Here is a 22253-nt window from a genome sequence, read left to right as displayed (position 1 = left end):
CCAGATATTTGATATGTGTCCTAAGTGATGGCACCTTTGACCTAGTTTTTGCATGGCAGTAGAATGGGAAGGGCTGATCAGCGACTGTACATATACCAAGCATGGAGAATTGAGCAAGCCAAGTCACATTGTTGGATTGTGCATCTCTTTCCTTCACAAACAAATACAGTGGTACCTTGGTTAAAGAGTAACTTGGTTTAAGAGCGTTTTGGTTCAAGAGCTCACAGTTTTTCAATATTGTGACTTGGTTAAAGAGCATTGTTTTGGTGTAAGAGCTCCCTGTACTGGGTGGGAGGAGGAATGGGGGAGGGACATGGCCTGCATAGCCGGGTCTACAGTACTGTACTCTGACCCAGGAAGTCTCCCTCACCTTCCAAATCATAGCAGATCCACTTCAGGCTGAGGCTTGCATCAGAGGACAGGACTTCATAGCTGTAACCCCTCTCTCCCCAGACAGAGAGTGCTGCTATACTGTGCCTACATCTGCCCTACTCATTCCTTCCTGCTCCCTGCAGTCTCTGTCCACCCTTGTGTTTCCCATCCTCTCCATTACTGTACAGTAACTTATAATATCACATATTCTGCTGTTTCTAAATGTTTGTTTCATCTGTTTTACATGTTATTTAGAATAAGAAATTATTATATTTGGGGTGTGGAACCAATTGTCTGCATTTCTATGATTTCTTATGGGAATATTTGCTTTGGTATAAGAGTGGATTTGGATTACAAGCACGGTCCCGAAACAAATTATGCTCGTAATCCAAGGCACCAGTGTAGTTACAGCTCATGTTTGTACCGTATGTGTATCTGTATTTATATTGCCCCCATAAGGTTTGGATAGGGGGCTATAGCTGGCGCAGTCAGTATCTGTATAGAGAGATAGATGATGACATGTGACGACGCTGGTAGGTAAGCTATAATAAAAACAATCCAGGGTTAGGTCCGGTGCAGTTGTCCGTGATCACACACAATTGTATAGCCCATTTCTTACTGTTAGGCTATTCACACGTTCCGTTTTTTACAGATCCACAATCCGTTCTTTGAAAAAATAGGACGTCATAAGTCGGACTCTGGTTACAGCACTGATCCCCATAGAAATCATTAGAGAGGCTGGAATATAAAGAAATGCCATCCAATGCCAAATGCAATCCACGTTACAGCAGGTCCTATTTTTTTGCAGCACAGATCGCGGCCTCGTACACATACGGACGTGTGAACAGGGTCATTGAATACCATTGGTCCTATGTTGGCTACAGATGTGTGAATTTAGCCTTAGGGAACATGTGGATCAGGGATGGTACTTTGGCACTCCAGCTGTTGCAAAACTACAATTCCCATCAAGCTTAGAGAGAAAGGTGAAGCTTTGGCTGTCCAGGCATGATGGGGATTGTAGTCCTTCAAGGGCCGCAGGTCCCCATCCCTGATGCAGATGGAAGGATGCTATCTGGCGGTGAGAGCGCCCAGCTGCACGTGCCCGCCGATGCTGGGGCGCAGCGTGTGATGGCTCCCGCACATGAGAGGGTTAAATATGGGCGGCGCCTGTGCTCTGCTGTGTGCGGGCTGATGTCATGGGGGCGGGGAAAGGCGGAGCCTGCCGCTCGTAGCCTGAAAGAAGAGGAGACTAGTAGTATATAGCACGGAGGAGAGGATGGATGCTGACATTGCTGAGTGTAATGTAATGGGCATAGCATAGGGACAGGAGGGATCCCTATCAGGCTGAGAGGAAGAGGAATGGATAGGCATATGTATATGGATAAGAAGAGTCTCTGCCATAGTGTCCATTTAAAGTGACAGACCACTATTAATAAAGAATGCAGAGCGCAGCCCACCTCCTCAGAGGGAATGCTATGAGACACATATCCGTGACTGCCATGTAGATGTGCGGACACAATGGCTCCTCGCCTTCTCTCTATATCATTCTGCTGCTACACAGCTCTCCACAACAGACATGCTGCCTTCAGAAGGGGCGTGGTCAAAGGCTGGTCACACCCTCCACCTACACTGTCCCCACCCACTCCCGGCCATCCACGTGCTCGGACCAGTGCTGGCAGAGTGACAGTTTGTAGCCCCGCCCAGTTGATCTGCCTAGCCCCGCCCCCTCGTCTCATCATCCGTGCGGGCTACACTTGCTGTCAGAAAGAGGGCTGCGAGCTGGCACAGCATGACACTCCGGGGCTAGGAGCGCACTCTGCTGGCTCTGCGGCTGGGTAAGGCGGCATGTGTGTGTGTGTGTGTGTGTGGTGCATCAGCGGGTGAGGGCACGGGGACTGGCAGCTGCCCCCTCACTGCTGCTGGGTATCACCCGGAATATCTCCTGGGTGTGATGGTGCCTCTGCGGGCGGGCACTGGGGATGGGCACCTCACTCACCCTCACAGAGGCACATACAATTGCCCTGGATGTGGCAATAGCCTGTGCCATGGCTGCTGGGCACTGGCTGTACCCATCAGACAGCAGCACCCTCACCCACTATAGAAGGCAATGCAACACCTAAAGCTTTTCTGGGCACAGTTACAGAGCAGTTGGCAGCAGGCAGGTGGCACAATGGGGCACTGGTAAGGCAGGGATCACCACCGCCTGGCACATGGCTGCAGAGCTGCTCTGTTTGCAGGAATGCACTGTTTTTATAGACATTATTGGATGCCAGATACAATAGCTTGTGTGTAGGGGGTGTTCTGCAGGGTATACCTTTATAGATGGGCATCAGAGGGCCCTGGTAGCTCTATCACCTACATAGGGGGGCTGCCCATCCTTCTTCATGCATATATGGGAAGGAACCTGCATGAGCTTGGCTGCAGAGCTTACTTCCCCTTTTGTGCTTACTGCTATATCAATGGGTAAGAAGGTCGGTGCCACTTTCTTGGCCGCAGAGCTGACTCTCTTTCCATAACTGTGTCTTTTCTCATGGTTATGATAGGGCACATTTACCATTACTGTGCAGAGCTGATTCTCTTCCCATGCTCATGCTAAAGGGTATGACTGGGTCTGGGTCTGTGCCATCTTTTGGCTGCAGGGATGACACTTCCTTTCCATTGTAGTGCATATAGATGGGTATAATAGTATATAGTTTTGTGCCATCTCCTACTGCAGAACTGTCCATTCAGTTCTGTATTGATGGGGAGGATAGTATATATAGCCATCCCTTGGCTGCAGAGCTGACTATTTCCATACCTGATCCTATATAGATCAGTATTATAGTATATAGCCATCCCTTGGCTGCAGAGCTGACTCTCTGTTTCCATACCTGATCCTGTATAGATGGGTATTATAGTATATATAGCCATCCCTTGGCTGTAGAGCTGACTATTTCCATACCTGATCCTATATAGATCAGTATTATAGTATATAGCCATCCCTTGGCTGCAGAGCTGACTCTCTGTTTCCATACCTGATCCTGTATAGATGGGTATTATAGTATATATAGCCATCCCTTGGCTGTAGAGCTGACTATTTCCATACCTGATCCTATATAGATCAGTATTATAGTATATAGCCATCCCTTGGCTGCAGAGCTGACTCTCTGTTTCCATACCTGATCCTGTATAGATGGGTATTATAGTATATATAGCCATCTCCTGGCTGCAGAGCTGACTCTCTCTTTCCATATCTGATCCTGTATAGATGGGTATTATAGTATATATAGCCATCCCTTGGCTGCAGAGCTGACTCTCTGTTTCCATACCTGATCCTATATAGATCAGTATTATAATATAAATAGCCATCCCTTGGCTGCAGAGCTGACTGTCTGTTTCCATACCTGATTCTGTATTGATGGGTATTATAATATATATAGCCATCCCTTGGCTGCAGAGCTGACTGTCTGTTTCCATACCTGATTCTGTATTGATGGGTATTATAATATATATAGCCATCCCTTGGCTGCACAGCTGACTCTCTGTTTCCATACCTGATTCTGTATTGATGGGTATTATAATATATATAGCCATCCCTTGGCTGCACAGCTGACTCTCTGTTTCCATACCTGATTCTGTATTGATGGGTATTATAATATATATAGCCATCCCTTGGCTGCACAGCTGACTCTCTGTTTCCATACCTGATCCTGTATAGATCAGTATTATAATATATATAGCCATCCCTTGGCTGTAGAGCTGACTCTCTGTTTCCATACCTGATCCTGTATAGATGGATATTATAGTATATATAGCCATCCCTTGGCTGCAGAGCTGACTGTTCTTTTTGCAGGAGACCTATGTAATGTAAACCAGCAGGCTGTACCAGTGGGTATATTGACAAGCGACTGCCGGCTGCCTGCACACACATTCCTGGCTTGCATTCCAGATATTCTTCACATGATCTCCTGGTAGATAATGCCGCCTGTTATTGATGTATTAGCAGATAGGGCAGAGTGTGTGTTTTTAGTATCGATCACTTGGCAGCTTGTGGCATTGATTATTGTGTGAGCTCTGTGTATGATCATTTGGGTCTATAAGATGAGGTTTATATTGCTTCTGCTAATAATTCCCTTCAGTCCCAATATACTGGGGTTACCAGGTGGCATTATTATTATCTGCATAATTGAACAATCCTCTTGGACCTTTACCTGGGGATGCCCAATCTGTTGCTCTGGCATCTGAACACAGGCTGTGCTGTTCTCCCAAGGAAGCTGTATGCCCCTGTTATTCCACAATGTGGCAGCAGTTTCTGTTTATTCCTGATGCTTTCACCCCTTTTAGTTGCCCTGTGACCTTCACCTGTCTGCACATTGTCAGTGCAGAAACTGTACCTACAATGTAGAAATATTGCCGTCATTTCATAATAATAAAGGAAGCGTTATAGGAACTAACATCCACTTATGTCCTATAAAACTGACTAGGCATATTAGGTGTTATATATAGTTTAGCACTGTTGCTATGTGTTGCTATTCTTACATATGTACTGTATCTATGTTTAGAATACAATTACACTCCACAATGTATGTTTAGTGTATGTGGTTAACACTGTTGGCTTGCAGCACTGGGCTCCTGGGTTTGATTCCAGCCAAGAACAACATCTGTATGGAGTTTGTATGTCTCACTGTGTTGCTGTGGGTGTGCTTTTGTTTACTCTGGCTTGGTCCCATCTCTGTACAGCACTGTCATATATGTTGGCCATATATATATATATATATATATATATATATCTATATATATATGTTAAATGTTTGTAGTCAGTATCAGTGACACCTGTGCTTTCCTGTTCTTCTATATGCCTAAGGAACGGCTGCAATAACCAGTGTGTCCTGGGTGGGTCTGTGTGGTCTCTTTTAACCCTCTTACTGCCAGATGAGAATGTAGCAGAAATAATTCTGTTGCCGCCCTGTAGAGCGGATAAGCTTCCTGCTGGTTTTCTAATAAAGGAATGTAGTCGACTTGTCTTTTGCTGGTCATGGGGATATTTGGTTAAATGCAGGAACTGTTCACTTATATAAATGACCCAGAACAGTAGTTGCCTATTGTAAAGTGTGACTGCAAAGCAGAACACGCAATGTGTAGCCATTTCCTTGCCACACTCTGTTATTTATACATACAGGATGCTTTGTATACTTGGGTGTGTTTGTCCCTTTAAGAACTGGCATTGACTTCTGTATACAAACAGAATGAATGTGCTATCTATACACAGGTGGGAATTTACCAATAAAATTATAAGTCTTTAATATTCTCTTTAGTCATTTTTGACCCAACAGGTGAAATGAAGCATTACATGCTTCTCATTTAAAGGGGTATTCCAAACCCACATTTTTTAAAGTGAGTCGGTGCTATGAAAATAAAAAAGAATGCACACCAACCTGCTCTGCTGTTTTGACAATTTAGAGCTATGAGAATAACAGCAGCGGGGGATCAGGACAGACGAGTATGTTTTCTTTTTTTCTTAGCAATTTGATTCACTGTAAAAATTAAAAAATCTGTGGCAGGGATACCCCATGTACAAGTACAGTTTATCCATGTAATGCGTGAATGTGCTTGGTCCTTTGCCATGATTTTGGCAAAATTGTGAAAAAAATGCAGCAAAACAGCAACACGTGAACACAGACTAAATTCAGAATGTTGTATAAACCAGAAAACCCCTCTAAGGCCACATTCACTCTTCACTATATTTTCCTGGATGAAAATCTGGATACTCTATTTTTCATCTGCAATCCGCAAAAAAAAAAAAAAAATCATCTGTTTTGCATCCGTATTGTGTTGCTTATTTTTATCCGTTTTTTGGGGATCCGCAAAAAAAGGTATACTGAAAAAAAAGAGGGGATAGCAAAAATGATGTCATTTGCTGTGCCAATCCCCAAAAAAGGTCACCTGGTTGTGTAGGGGCCATTTTACAGTCATTTCTATTAGGCAGGATATTTCTGGCAGGAGGAGCTTGGTGATCCTTGATACGGATGGTTTTGCGGATGGTTTTGCAGATTGCAATGTACTCTCTGCAAATTTTGTGCTCTCCATAGACTTCTATTGGGGTGTCCGTTCCGTAATTCCGGACCGTATTACAACATGTCCGGGTTTTTTTGTCACGGATTGCGGAATCCGCAAAAAAACCTGGATGTATGAATAGCACCATTGAAAATAATGGTTTGTAATAGATTCCGTATTTCCTGGTCCAGGAAAACGGATGAAAAATACTGACGTGTAAATTTAGCTTAAGGATTGTCACTCAGGTTCCACAGACCTGCTGAGTAGCATATACTGTTCATCTACCTCATTATACAAATTATACATCCCATATTACATCCCACTTCCCTTTCTCCCACTGCTCTGCCTGTGTAAACAATGCTGCATCTGTATCTGTGACCTATAGGGCCTCCTGGTCATGTCATAAGTTTTTGATGCGATCTTGAGAATCTGTTTTTACTTTGGATGTTTTTCTCTTCTCTGGCAGTACCCCAATGATGCCTGAAGACGGTTCCCCCGGGCTTAGTCCGCAGGATGCTGCATACAAAAGTTTGCAGCATTACACCAATGCAGATGGACAGCAAATATACTGCAAATATTGGAAACCAACAGGTCAGCCCAGGTAAGGGAAACTTATCATAAAGCAGACTTTTTTTTTAATTGAACCCTTTAAGGGGTGTAATTGCAATTGTAATCTAGTGTGAGAATGCACTAGCGGGTATTTACTGAAAACTGTTGTATAAAATTACGGTTTTAGTTCCCCGCCATTTTTAAGATTCCTTTTTGCTGTCCATGAATGATGACATGAATATTAGAATGTAGATGAGTAACAAATTCTGCTGCACTAAATATTAGGTCTGTAGAGGGATTGCAACCAGAGAGAACAGTCAGGAATCTGAGACACAGAGTATATTAGAAAGCTACAGAGCTTTTCACTGTACAGTGATACCATTCTGGATAATTCCTTTAAGATTGGGATAACAGCTCCTCAGTAATCTGCCAGAATGTGCTGCTGTGTAGTAATTGCTAACTGTAAGGTTGTGTTCCTATTAGAGATGACTGAATTTATAGTAAGTTTGGGTTCGTAAAACCCTAAACACTCAGCATTTGACTTCCAATGCCTGGCAGAGATGGATACAGCTCTATGTACTCTAGTACTTAGCTTTTTTGTTTTTTACGTGAATAGATTGGCACAGGGATGCCTCGGTCCTTTTTTTTAACCGGCGCCCGGCTCCCACGCACAATGGTGGTCTATTACCGAGCACTGACCGGGCATGAAGCACTGGAGGCAGGCCGCTGGCGCCCGTGTGGCAATCTGCAATTTCGTCACATTGGGTGCCACCCCGCCTCCAGTGCTTCTTGGCAGGCCAGTGCTCGGTTGTAGACCAGCACCATGCACAAGAACCGGGCGGCAGTTCAAAAATAGAACCATGGCACCAGCATCACCACACCAGCGCTGGACTGTTCATGTAAAAAGCACCAAGCCATGTACTAGTGGTTCATTTGCTTTAATACAGCTTTCAAAGTAAAACCAGGAATGCATTTAAAAAGAGCTGAAGTTAATCGACCCTATTATTCGCTGTGTGTGATTGGGTTAGCTTTTAGCTGATGAATGAGTGAATGCTTGTTCGTTGGTTGATCGGGTTGATTGGCTGCACATCAACCATTGGCTGCACATCTTTCCCTGTAATAAGAGATGTCTGGCTGACAGCTTATTGCAGGAAAGGGCCGTGTGATTACTAGGCCATGTAATAGTCTGTGTAAACCATCTAAGAGAACAACACTAATTTGACTGCACAATTTCTGTGAAAGCGCTGTAGTACCGCAAAAGTACTGCAATAATACTGCAACGTTTGTGACCACAGTCTTTCCTTAATACATGTCCCCACTTACGATCTGTTCCTGGCTTTGTATTCAAAAGAAACTTGACTGTGGGAACATTGCTTTTATCCTAAACTGACTGATCGATTGACCTTTAAGACACATACGAGGCACCCACAGAAATCAGGTTAGGCATTTGTCCCCTACCAGACTCCGATACAAGCTGCATGAATGCTGCAAAATGTCTGCAAACAATATGTGAGAGTATTTTCCAGCGTGCTCCATATGCAAATGGAATACTGTTAAATGGAGAAGAAGATGATATCTGCTGATGGAGATTAACGAAGATTCTAATTAAGTTTCATTACAAAGATGCCTAGAAATGACACAGTTGGAGCAGACCTGCAGCTTTTAGTGTCTTTCTTGCTGTGTGCGTGTATACGGAGGTACAGCACCATTGATCACAGCTGTAAGAATATTTACTTAGCTGTGTCAATCCTGCGGAATGCGTCTATTCTGCTGCAGTCGGTTATAGGTACAGAGGTAAACAAGTCAATGACGTGGAGATAGTGTTAAAATTCCTTTACCTGTCAAACCTGACTAGTTTAAATTGTTATGGAATTTAGAGGGTATAATTGTTATGTTGGAATGTTGTTATATAATTATATTGCCGGTGACTTCAATAAACCCTTTAACCTATTTAATAGTGAATGGGATTAACCAGTGACCACTTTGTACTAATTAAAGGACCAGAAGCACTGGACCTGGCAGTCATGTGACTAAGGACCCTGTTACACACACAGATTTATCTGACAGATATCTGAGAGATTATAGAAGTCAAAGCCAGGAACAGACTAGAAACTGAGAACAGGTAAAAAAAAAAGACTGAGGTTCATCCTCTTTTCAAATCCACTCCTGGCTTTGGTCTCAAAAATCTGTCAGATATCTGTCCTAAACTCTGTGGTGGAGATCTATCAAACTTGGTATAAAGTGAAACTTGCTCAGTTGCCCCTAGCAACCAATCAGATTCCACTTTTCACTTTCCAAAAAGTCTGTGCGGAGTATAAGGTGGAATCTGATTGGTTGCTAGGGGCAACTGCACCAGTTTCACTTTACACCATGTTTCATAAATTTCCCCTTATGTGTGTAATAGGGCCTTAAGGGTCCTATTAGACAAAACGATAATAACAAACGATGTGTACATGCACCGAAAGATTAGTGAATGATTAACAATGATTTTATGGTTCACTTAAAAGATGCGATTATTAACGACACATAAACGATTTTTCGATTGTTGCCTGCATACACACGGAAAGATTTTCCTGTGTAATAGGGCCATAAAGGCCCCTTTATCGGGCGAATGAGCATACTTAGGAAAGTTTGTTTGTCAGCTTACTGGAGTTGTTGTGGGGCCAATAAAATCAGGGTTATTGGCTGCGCCATGTGTAAACTGAGGGAATGTAAACTTTAAGAGCTGCATGAAGCATTCAATAAACAACGGTCGTTCATGAGACCTGGCTGCACGATTGGTCAAACAATGTAAGGGCTCAGCAAATGACATTGGTTCTTGTTATTCCCCCCACTAGTCTGCGTGAAAGGGTCTCAAAGGGGTTTGTCCACAAAAGGCACTCATCCCCTATCCACATGAAGTAATGATCACTGGGACCTGTGGCCTTCTTATTCCAGAGCTAGTGTTGAAAAGAGAGGCAAAGTGTATTATGTGTGTCTTATCACCATTGTATTTTCCTAGGGGGATAAAGGACACAAATTTTTATGATTATGGGGGTCCCAATAACCAGACTACCACCAATCAGACACTCATCCTTGATCCTACTGATATGGAGTGTCTATTCGTTGGCAAACCCCTTTAATCACTAAATTGACCCCAAACAGTCGTGTTCACCTATTCCTGATGCCCCAGCTACAGTAAGAAAATAAGAATAGTTTTACACACTGCAGATTTCTTGTGGATTACCTGCGGATCTGCTGCAGGTCATTTGTAGAGAGTATGCATTGTTTCTGCACCGAAACAGATAAATAATAAGTTGCAGATCTGCAATGTGTGAATATACCCTTAGGACCCATGCACACTCATATAATATATTGTAGTCATAAATGTCTGGGGCCAACCATAGCTCTGTATGCATCCGGTTTTTATATTGGATTACTTTGACCCATATTATAGATTACCATATGAGTATTTATATTTTAACACCATGTCTGTATAGCCACATGAAGACTATCAATGGCTTCATAATACAGAGCCCCAGGGACTCCATACAGCCTCCTTGTACACAACTTGAAAAATACATATGAAAAATGCTAATGTTATACATTATACATTGAAAAAAATGGAATAAAAATAGCTGCCCTAACTTATTCTGGTAGCTATAGGGTTAAAGCGTATGAAGGTAATAGTGGTGGCTGATCAGGATCTCTTCACAGGAGATCAGCAGCTAAAGGCAGCCCCGTCATCTGTGCATTACACATTAATCTCAATGCTTCCGTTCCCTCTCACATCATGATAACATTAGGCAAGTCCCCCACTGACAGCTGCGGATCTCAGGGGGTCCTAGCAGCAGGACCCCCACTATCAGCCAGTTTCCAGGAGAACTTTTCATTGAACACCTGGAAACCATCTGAGTTTTTACAGAATGAACTCAAACTTTCTTCCCGCTTTATCTTAATGGCACATCTCGTGTATATACTGTATAAGTGTTATTATGTACATATAAAGAATTTTATCCTTACCTGCTATTCACTGTCTTCAGTGTTGACCGCTTAGGTCATGTAGTGCTTTATTAAGATTAGATTAGAGTCTGAATATACCTATATCTAATATATCTAATTTAAGGGTCAGACCACTTTTTTTCTGCTCAAGTTTTACACTACAACTTCGCTTCTTCAGACTGACTCATGTGTATTAGCACAAACTCAGCATTATATTAGTGCTACAACACTCTAATCTCACCCATACAGAGAGGGAAAGAAATGCCGACTAGTGTGTCAGAGGTCACCAATTGTCACAGGTATAGAAGAGCCCTGAGCAGCGTGACCTAACCTTCTGCAATGGGACCTTGGGCTTATTACTGTAATGTCACCATGCTATATGCCACCCTGTGTGTGCAACTTGTGAGGGTCATTGAACCTCTGAACTTGCCAGTAGATCTGATACAGCCCTAATACATTATCTGTTAACTATTTGCTTTGTTAGCTGTGTAACAAAAGTAGCTATAGCGAGTAAAAACAGAATACAAAGTATGGTATTTTCAGTATATGGGCAGAGTTATGCATTTTGAAAAATCATTTTCTGTTATTAGGGTTTTAAAAAGATATGTGGAGCAAAAGAAAACTATCCTGATATCAAGTGTTCAATTTTCCTGAAGGGCTACCATATGGAAAATTAAATGGGCACTATCATTTCAACCAACTTTCCTTCATGTGTTTATTTGATTCTTGACGTATGTAAGTTTAATAAAAATTATTCCTTAACCCAGAAAAACAGTGTTTAGTCTGCTAAGCACTGCCTATGAACCACACTGATACAAAAAGGTAAATCAAGGCTTCACTCCTATCTCTGACCACCCACAAAGCTCAAGCGAACTATCTCTTGTGTAAACTGCTGTATGTCCACAGTGCTGCAGTGTACCTGCCTACACACACACACACTTTAGCTTTTCAGCAGCTTTGTGCTTAGTGTAACCCTTCTATTGCTACTCCCTTAATACGTTGCAAACCCAGTGCATCAGCAACCCCTTATTCCATCACATGCCATCTACACAAGGCCAGCCTGTTTAATACACTTTCACCAGCATTATATCATGGCATAGCAGTAAGCACTAAATGTTGTGCTGTGCTGTTATTGGCTAGGCAACTACAGTAGGTAACTGTGTATTAGTGACAAACAACCCAGCTCTGGTCCTGTCTTCTGTTCTTACACTCCACTCTAGCAGATGAGGGTCCTGTATATCCCCAATAACTCAATAACCGGAAATTTGCTAATAGCATATTTGATAATACTGGACAACCCCTTTAAAGCGACTGTATACCCACAATCTGACCCCCCCAAACCACTTGTACCTTCAGGTAGCTGCTTTTAATCCAAGCTCTGTCCTGGGGTCCGTTCGACAGGTGATGCAGTTATTGTCCTAAAAAAACTACTTTAAGGGTATATTCACACGAACGGGCTCGCAGCAAGATTCTCGCTGCGAGCCCGGCAGGTCCTGGCAGTTCCCATACACTACATACTTGCTGCGGTCTAAACGACTGCAGCGAGTATGTAATTCTGCCGCCCTTAACCCCTTCTGCTCCCGGCCGGCTCCCCTGGCCGGCTTTACCTGTCCTTGCTGCACGGGTCCGGCGTCCTGCTCTCCCGCCCGGCCAATCAGTGGCTGCAGCTGGGCAACACACTAATTGACCGGACGGGAGAGCAGGACGCCGGGACCCCGTGCAGCAAGGACAGGTAAAGTATGCTTACAGCGGGGGAGCCGGCCAGGAGCAGAAGGGGTTAAGGGCGGCAGAATTACATACTCGCTGCGGTTGTTTAGACCGCAGCAAGTATGTAGTGTATGGGAACTGCCAGGACCTGCCGGGCTCGCAGCGAGAATCTCGCTGCGAGCCCGTTCGTGTGAATATACCCTTAAACTTGCCGGGGCTTAGATTATCTGTGCCCTTACTTTGCACCACCCCTCCATCCCTCCTTCCCACCCTCTTCATCATTATGAATGCCACTGAAACCTTTTCTCCTGTCTGAACATTGCACAGGTGCCTTAACAATCCAGCCCATGTTCAGTATTCACACAGCTGAGGAATAGGAGACAATCTGCCTGGAGCATTCCTAATGATGAAGAGGGCGGAGAGGTGGGACAGAGAGGTTGTGCCAGCCTAATGGGGTCAGATAGTGGGTACAGAGTCACTTTAATATTTCAGACTTCATCCCTTATGTGAGAAAATGAGATATTCTCACCAACCAAGAATTTATAGCCAGATAAACGAAACTATGTTAGTTCTGCCTGACAAGGCTACATGCCGACTCCAGATGGGATATAATAACTAGGAGCACATTTATGAGGGTTACAATGAAGGAATCACATTCCAATAACTTAGAGGATACAACAGCTGGTAAATCAGCCCTCAGAACTGTTAACTAATGTGATGTGGTTCTGGCAAATGTCACGTAATTCTAGGGTTCTGCTGATGGTGTTTAATAGTGACTCATTTGCTGTGATCTTCTACCAGAGCATTGTCAGTTTCTTCCTATGAAGGACAGACACCACAGATATCTTTATATGGTGTGGTTTGGTGCAGATTATTACAAGTAATAGGGGTGTTTTTGTACTTAAATCTTATGCCAGACCATTGAACGGAAGTATTTAGAGGTTTCCTCCACCTATCTTGTGAAAACTGACACCAGGAGATGACGACATCGATGAAAGCACCAGCACCTGAGGTCTATTGGGATCTATTATGTTTTTACATCTATGGTTTCACTAATAGCATCCATATGTGCTGCAGGTATTGTTTATCTGGGCTCTGTGGGATGACTCGCTGGGTACTGTCATAATATATCTACGTACTCAAGTTCTGGTTAGATCATGCACTTGGGTGTAACTATAGTCATAGTTTCTACATCTTTCTTTTTGTTGAAGGAAAAAACATGGCAGGGCTATCTGCTGTCAGTATAGGAGATCTCCTAAATCTACCCATAATTACTGCTTAAAGGGGTACTACGGTGAAAAACTTTTTCTTTCTAATCAACTGGTTTCAGAACGTTATATACAGTAGATTTGTAATTTATTTCTATGCAAAAGATCTCCCAACTTCCAGTACTTATCAGCTGCTGTATGTCCTTCAGGAAGTGGTGTATTCTTTTCAGTCTGGAAGAGTGCTCTCTGCTGCCTCCTCTGTCTATGTCAGGAACTGTCCAGAGCAGGAGAGGTTTTCTATGGGGATTTGCTCCTGCTCTGGACAGTTCTTGACATGGACAGAGGTGGCAGCAGAGAGCACTGTGTCAGACTAAAAAAAGTTCCTGCAGGACATACAGCAGCTGGTAAGACTGGAGATTTTTAAATAGAAGTACATTATTAATCTGTATAACTTTCTGACATTAGTTGATTTGAAAGAAAAATATTTTCGCTCAAGTAACCCTTTAAATAACTGTCAGTTAAGTTACTGTCCTGGTATAATACCCTGCCCACTCTAGTTACCCCACAGTGTATGCATAATTATCTGGATATTATATGTACTCAATATCTGGGTACTCTTTGTAATTATTTTCCCAGGCACTACATGTAGTATTGTACGGTACTATTTATTTTCACTACCTGTGCACTATATCCACTATTAACTTGATACTCTATGGCGCTATCTATATACCGCTCCTTGCTAACCACTTCATGCAACAAGATTTCCTTGCTTGTGTTATATTGTCCTGTATTCTACACAACATTGCACATATTTGCAGCCAGAAATTGCCTTCATCACTGGAGAACGTCAGACGCATCTTCGATCAGCGAGCTGTCTAGCAGGCTGTCTGTTACTCTAGCTTTTTGTGAGCTTAATCTATAGAAAATCCATTTATTTTGATCAAAAACACAGTGTATAGGAATGTCTGCTGCACTGACCTCAGGTTGAGCGATTCAAGGACAACAGGCTTGCTCAAGGTCATGCCTAAACGGCTGAGCTTATTCTGTGAAGCAACGTGACAGAGATATTTAGCAAGATTTCATGTGGAAAGACTCAATACTGAAGCTGTCCATCATGTTGCAGTTTCCTGTGGCTTTCCTAGAATTGATATGTGGGTATAAATGAATTGACTGAACCTCCTCCTGCCCCCCGGCTCCAGGAATATTACTAGTTTATGGAGCCCAGAAAAGCCACTTCCGTCTTTGGTGTTACATAATGACCTGATTGAAATCCTTCTTCCCCTTTTAGTGTCTTATGAAAAAAATAGGAAGGATTCAAAGAAAAGACGAATGAGCATGCAGTGCTGGAGGGCTATTTAAGGGGCTTCCTTTGGGATTTAGGAGACCCCTGATATGTTGATGCAAATGACGATTGGAGCCAGGGAGTGGGGATTAGAGTAAGCATTCAGTGTAGGAAGACTAAGGGCCCTATTCCACCGGACGATTATTGTTTGCATAATCGTTAACGATTAACAATCTCAAACGACCGCTATTGCGAAAGACCTGAAAACGTTCACTCATTTCCATGGAACGATAATCGTTACTTATGATCGTAATTGCGATAGTTTTTCTTCGCTATTTATTCGCTATTGCGTTCGTATCTATTCAATGTCTTATTCAATGCAAACATTTTGCGAACGAGCAACGATAAAAATAGGTCCAGGTCTCATAAAGCGATCAACGATTTCTCGTTCGGTCGTTAATCGTTAACTGCATTTCAACCGAACGATTATCGTTTAGATTCGAACGATTTAACGATAATCTGAACGATAATCGTCCGGTGGAATAGGGCCCTTAGGCGCATATAGGAGCATCTAATATATGTTAGAAAGCAATTTGAGGGAAAACCTTCAAGAATAAGGGGACCCTCAATATATGGGTACACACAACAGGGGCTTCTGAGATCCAGGGTTTGGGGTAAGCATGCAATGTAGGAAGAATGAACGATATTTAGGGCTCGCCAGTGAGAATTTGAGGATAGGGTGCAGTTGTATATAGGGAGCATTCAATGCAGGGAGAGGAGCATCTATTTGGGAGAACCCTGTGAATTGGGGGTTCCTATCCTATTGATAATAAGTAAGGTCCTTGGGGTGCGGCTTCAGAATATCCCGGATTAGATAAACATAGCTGCCTTCTTGCAAAATTAGCGCCATACCTGTCCTTAGGTTGTGTGTGGTTTTACAACTAGGCTTTAGTCAATTCAATAGAATCGAGCAGCAATACCACACACAAACTGAAGATAGAAGTGGCGCTGTTTCTGAATCCTGGATAATCCTTTAAAAAAAGGGGGGGTCTTGGAATGTGGACACATTGAAGGGACAAGGGTCACTACAAAACTCTATTTGGTTAAACCCCTTTTGGAACGAGGAATCTCTAATATGTGAGCGCCATTAAAGGATGGGTCTATGATTTCATTTGGGTCACTTTTGAAATAAAATAATTCTTATATGTAGCTGTAAATGGAGGATTTTTGAAGAAGACATGCTCTGGGAAACAAGAAGATAAATGACAAAATGAAATCATCTTCTAGGCAACATGTCACAATATGGTTTATGTAGCTATTCTGCAAAAGGTGTCAAGAAAATTCAGCATTTATTGGGTTAAACCAATGTGGCATTCAGTCATAGCACGTGCCTCCGTCGTAGTTCACTGGCTGCTGGATAAATCAATATAGATGTTTAAATTGCATTGTGGAGCTGTCAGATTAGAGAGTGTGCCATTGTGATGCAGCATTAAACACTCTACTGTGCAATGTTCATTTACCACCTGTGTTCCATTGGCTTCTGCATTCCTTTCCTATGCAGATGTAGCAAAAGAATTAGCATTTCCTGTTCTGCTTATTTGGGCTTTTCATTTTCTATAACATATTCCTTAAGACAAAGAATCAACTGTTACATACTAGTGTAATACAGTATCTAATGTATCCTTCTGAAATTGCATTGTGCAGTTTATTCTCCAAGGGGTTATATTGTAATTGTCATTATTATACCGTGTCACGGTGCAGTTTTAGCTTTTTCATTAAGAAGGTTTGGCTTCTAAATTGCAAAAAATCTGGTAGGATTGCATTACAATATATTGCTGATAAGAAGCAGTATAAGCCCCCCAATATTTGACGTCCATGTGATCTGATAAGGCATATGAAATGGGATTGTACTATCTGGATGTATATTGGTCCTTGAGTATATTGATCTTTTTTGTCAGCTTTCTCTTCAACCATTTTTCTTAGCAATATCTGTTCCTGGGAAGCTGGCTTGTTACGAATATGGCTGCTCCGAGCAGCATCGGGGTGGAGTGTATTACTGCCACTCAAGGCAGATTGGCCATACAGGAGTCTAAGAAAGCTAGGGGACAACATTATTATTTTACCTCAATTGTCATATTAGTTTCCAGTTTTCTTGGAATTGACTGAAAAAAATTATTTTTCATGTTATTTCCTCACCCTAGCAATGTTAACTATGGTAATGAAGGGTCAAAGGCTGGACATCTGCTATTTATAAATGGGTGTTTGTGCACAACGGAAGGGACGACGTGAGATGCAACTTTTTTTCCACAGGAAAATTGGAGCTGCGTATATTTTTCCAACATCAAAAAGACATCTGTTTCTTGTAGGGTGGAACTTCCCAGTCTACAAATTATACTGTGCTTGTGGGGTCGCATTAATGCAAAGTAAACACTGTAAGTGCAGCTGCGTTAGAGAACAGTTTCTTTGGGATCTGCGTCCTGAATGGTCAGTTATACTGGCCCAAGGTCGGTGGGACATAATCCATAAGATCTGTTAGAAGGCAACCCCATCTATGTTTGCATAGCTAGCCGAATACTTTTGGATTAGTTCCCAAGACACCTTTTACAGACAGAATAACATGTACAATAGCGTATACTGTGATGAACAAAGAGTTAATGCTGTGGTTAAAAGGACATGCACCTGTTCTGCGAGACTACATATTTCAGTAGAATACCTCAAGGAATGTTGCTGGTAGGGTGGATGGTGTCATGTGACCCTGGCATACCTTGTTGAAAAATTTTGCATTAAAGGGGATGTATAATCTGTGGCACCCATTACTAAGAACTGTATGGACCCATACTGTTAGGTTGTGTTTGTGCCCAATATAGTCTTTAGTGCTTTCAGTATCTTGACAGGGTTCTTATAGCAAATGTACTATCAGTACACATGAATAGAACAACGCTGGTTCCCGCGTATGGCGCCGTTCTATTCCCAGACATCGGCCGGGGGTGAAGCAATGGAGGCGGGCTGGTCCGCCCCCAGTGGCAGGAAACCCCACCCCTCAATGATGCGGCTCAATTTATTCTAATGGAGCTGCGTCATAGAGGGGTGGGGGTTTACTCCCACTGGGGGCGCCCCCCCCCCCCCCCCCCCCCGCGCCAGTGCCCGGGAATAGAATGGCGCGGTTAAAAAAAAGGACTGCATCAGCTTTCCTGCGCCGGTGTCATTCTGTCCATGTGCAAAACTTTAAGCGAATATACTGATGGTACATCCGCTTTAAAGAGACACTTTCTGTAATACTAACCAGGTTTATGTGGGCCCTTGGACGACGAAGCCTCAGCGGGCCCCTTTGTGGTGCATACATATCCAGCTAGAGAGATAATATAGATAGATAGATAGATAGATAGATAGATAGATAGATAGATAGATAGGAGATATGAAGGGTAGTCATTCTGCAGCCCTCCATTGTCCCCAAAAAAGCAATTAAGGGCAATATGTGTCTTCAAATAGTATCCAGGTGGCTCTGTGCTATATCTTCTCTGTACCTCCATATAGTAGTTGGCCCCTCTGTGCATTCATATGGGTAGCCACCCTCTCCCCGCCTGCCCAGTAAGTAGAATCCCTCATGTAGCTATCCCCTTTGTAGTATCTGTCCTGTGTTGGTCACATAGCAAAGACTCTACAACCAGGAACTCATCTCTGCTTGCTGTCTGTGAATGGAAAAGCTGTAATTATGCACTGATCAAGTCCTTTTTTACACATCTTTTGATTTGTTACAGTGTATCAGTGCAGGTTAGACCTAGCAAGAATCTCTGCTGCCATCAGTGATTGGGATTTCCTATTTACATCTGGCAATTGAAAACCACAGCCATGCATATTAATAGATTTCTATCAACACACCTATAGACCTGTGTGCTGAGCCCAATATGTACATAACTGTAACACTTAGAGGGCAATAATCTGCTAAAGTCTTATGGTTCATGCACTGCCGACCTCCTCACAGAGCAGCAGAAAGGGTTAACAGCTGAAGCGTCTGGAGGTCGGCAGTGCAGGGGCAGATAAGACATCAATGTCCCTGCTGTTAACCCCTAATGGCCTGCAGTAGGAGCAGGCACCTGGGAAAAAAAAGAGAGCAGGAGAGCTTCTTGTTAGGACATTGAAGCCCAGGATCCAGCGTGATGGAGAGTGAAACAGCGCTATGGCCTCTGCTCCGGAGCTCGTCCTCCCCTCCCCCTGCCGTTGTACAGATTACTTCAGTGCCCCTGTCACTCCTGGATCGCTTTCATCTTGCTCCAGGCCTTGAGGGGCACGGAATACGGAGTTGCAGTAGCCAGGCTTCACCTCGCACACCCACAGCAACAGGCATGGTAGCAAACGTGATGGCGCCACCTGCAGTCTCAGTGACAGGGGGAAAAAAAGTAGCAAAAGTGGGCCCCCTAGAGGTGCTGTGGGCCCCGGCACTTGCCCTAGTATGCCGGGTGCTGACGCCGGCCCTGATACTAACCCACAGAAATTCCATGTGCTTCTTTATGTTGCCATGTATATGAGGCCAGAAAGATTGTGAAGGTGGTACCGGACTTCTGCTTCATGAATACTATCAGATATCAGGACCAATGCATTTCGTCCATGTATTAGGAATCTGAATGTACAGTAGTTATTTACCTTGTACTTTTTTGCAGGGCGCTGATGTTTGTTTGTCATGGGGCTGGGGAGCACTGCTGTCGATATGATGATCTGGCCCAGATTTTATCAGGCCTCAACTTCCTCGTCTTTGCTAATGACCATGGTAAGTGTCCATCTGCAATTGAAAAAAATGTCACTTAGGGGGTTACATTTTGGCAACGGTATTTATACTTTGAATATGCCAATGAGGAGTTGGTAGAATCACTTGCTAGTATTTTGAGTCCAGTTTATGTTGCTAAGTGAACTGCCATCCTTTTTATGTTTCCGTGCAGTTTTGTTGGCAAGATAATTATTTTCAACCTGCTGCATCTAGCACAGTGTTACTGCTGGAATCTGATTCTTGTAATCAATTAAAATGAAAGCTCATCGTATCTAAGGGTGGAGAATGGATCATATTCTTTATAGTCGGGAAGGAGTTTCTTTCTGTGAAATATAACTGCTATAATACTGCTCCCCATGTACAGAAAAATAACTCATTTAGTACTGCTGCATATGAACATTAGTATAGCTATTATAACACTGCTTCCTATGTACAAGAATATAACTACTATAATACTGTCCCCTATGTACAAGAATATAACTACTATAAAATACTGTCCCCTGTGTACAAGAATATAACTACTATCATACTGCCTCCTATGTACATGAATATAACTACAATAATACTGATATCTATGTACGGTATAATAACTGCTAGAATACTACCTTCTATGTACATAACGATACCAGCTACTATAATACTTCTACCTATTTACAATAATATAAATACCTTAGGGCCATGTTCACAAATGCCATGAACATTGGCTGTTGTTTGACAAGGCCGATGTCAAACAACGGTCAATGTCTCAGATGTTAGCCCAGCCGATACTGTAGTATCGCCCAGGTGAATATCACTTTATTTTAATTCTAATGCGGGCATATTTGGGTGTGCCCGCAGTTCAATAAGCCATAGAGCCGGGCTTTACATTGTGTGCGCAGGCTATTTTGTACGGCCGCTGTTCACTGAATAGTGGCCGCACAAAATAAAAATGTCAGTTTTTTTCTGCAGCCGCATAGAACACCGGCTGTACTGTATATAGAGTGTATACACTACGGCTGATGTTCTATACACTACAATGTAATCACAGTGTCAATAAACAGTGGCCGTTGTTGCAACCTGCAATAATGGCTGTTGCTTATTGTATAAAGTGTGTGAACGTGTCCCAGTACTGCGACCTGTGTACAATAATACAACTACTATAAGGCTATGCTCACACGCTGTAAGAGACATGGAATGGCCGGTCTCTGCAAAGATCATCCCTGCCGGTACTGCAGTACTGGCCAGATGATCTTTCCGGCTGCAGTGTTCTAATGTGGGCGCATCAGCGTGCGCCTGCATCAGAACTCTCATAGCACACACTGAAGCAAGCGGCCGGAGCCGCTCGCTTCATTGTGTGAACTGACAGATCTTTCTGTGGCCGCAATTCACCAAATTGCAGCCGCAGAAAACTGACATGTCAGTTCTTTGCGGCGCTGCATGGGATCCCGGCCGGAGCGCATACGATGTGTATACGCTCCTACTGGGATCCCATAGAAAGAGAGGCAATGTGCATACACGTGCAAAGTACGGCCGTTGTTGCCGATGGCAACAACGGTCGTACTTTTACGTAGTGTGAATATAGCCTAATACTGCCCCCTATGTACAGTAATACAACTGCTCCAGTAATGCAACCTACATACAAGAATATAACTACTATATCTCATATCTTCTTATGTATAATATAATTACCATAATTAAATACTATTAAATACAGCAGTACCTCTGTTCTCAACCACAATCCATTCTGGCAGGCTGGTTGAGAACCAAGCATTTTTTCCCATAAGTGGTAATGTAAATATGTTTAATTGGTTCCAGTATCCACCAATAGCTACTACTGTACCTGTTTTTTTTCATAAAATAATTTACAATTTAATCACTACAGTACAGTACCATACATGTAAAACAAAATTGTGCACACAAGGACTTTCACACCTAATTCTTTACACTGTAGGCAATGGTCAGCAGGAGGAGCTGGCCGGTACAGACAGTACAGTAGAGGGGAGGACTGGAGGAGAAGATGGCATACAAGAAGGTGGCATACAACAGGGAACACAAAGCAGCGCAGCCACATAGTGATGCCAACAGCACATGCGCTGTGTCAGGGTCTATGTCAATGTGTTACAGAGGTTTCATCCCTAAAAATTACTGATCTGCAAAAATTATTGACAGTCCCATAGACTTCTATGGGACAATCTGTGTCACAAAACGGTCCGTACTTGAACTTGTCAGCAATTTTTGCACATTGCAGATCCGTATAGAGGTTTTTTTTGTTTGTTTCTAGGGCAAGTACCCCCTTTATATTTTTATTCCACATATGAACCCAACCGTGAACCTCCCAGCCACCAGGCTGGTTACAATTATAGTTAAAAAATGTCACTTC

General features: G+C 43.0%; 1 protein-coding gene across 2 annotated transcripts in view; it reads left to right on the top strand.

Annotated features, from left to right (window-relative positions):
* The first annotated feature begins 2125 nt into the window (after positions 1 to 2125).
* MGLL (monoglyceride lipase) overlaps positions 2126 to 22253 on the top strand; it is a 48887-nt gene continuing 28759 nt past the window's right edge. The window contains exons 1-3 of one of the 2 annotated variants that reach the window (XM_069968732.1): positions 2126 to 2207; positions 6872 to 7006; positions 19791 to 19897. In XM_069968732.1, the coding sequence (XP_069824833.1) occupies positions 6879 to 7006; positions 19791 to 19897 (235 nt within the window). In that variant the 5' untranslated portion in view covers positions 2126 to 2207; positions 6872 to 6878. Of the gene's footprint in view, positions 2208 to 6871; positions 7007 to 19790; positions 19898 to 22253 lie in introns of those variants that run through there. The other variant, XM_069968733.1, reaches the window with a different exon arrangement.

Source organism: Dendropsophus ebraccatus, chromosome 4 (assembly GCF_027789765.1).
Source record: "Dendropsophus ebraccatus isolate aDenEbr1 chromosome 4, aDenEbr1.pat, whole genome shotgun sequence".
Classification (NCBI taxonomy): Eukaryota; Metazoa; Chordata; class Amphibia; order Anura; family Hylidae; genus Dendropsophus; species Dendropsophus ebraccatus.
This window is presented reverse-complemented; position numbering and strand designations above follow the sequence as displayed.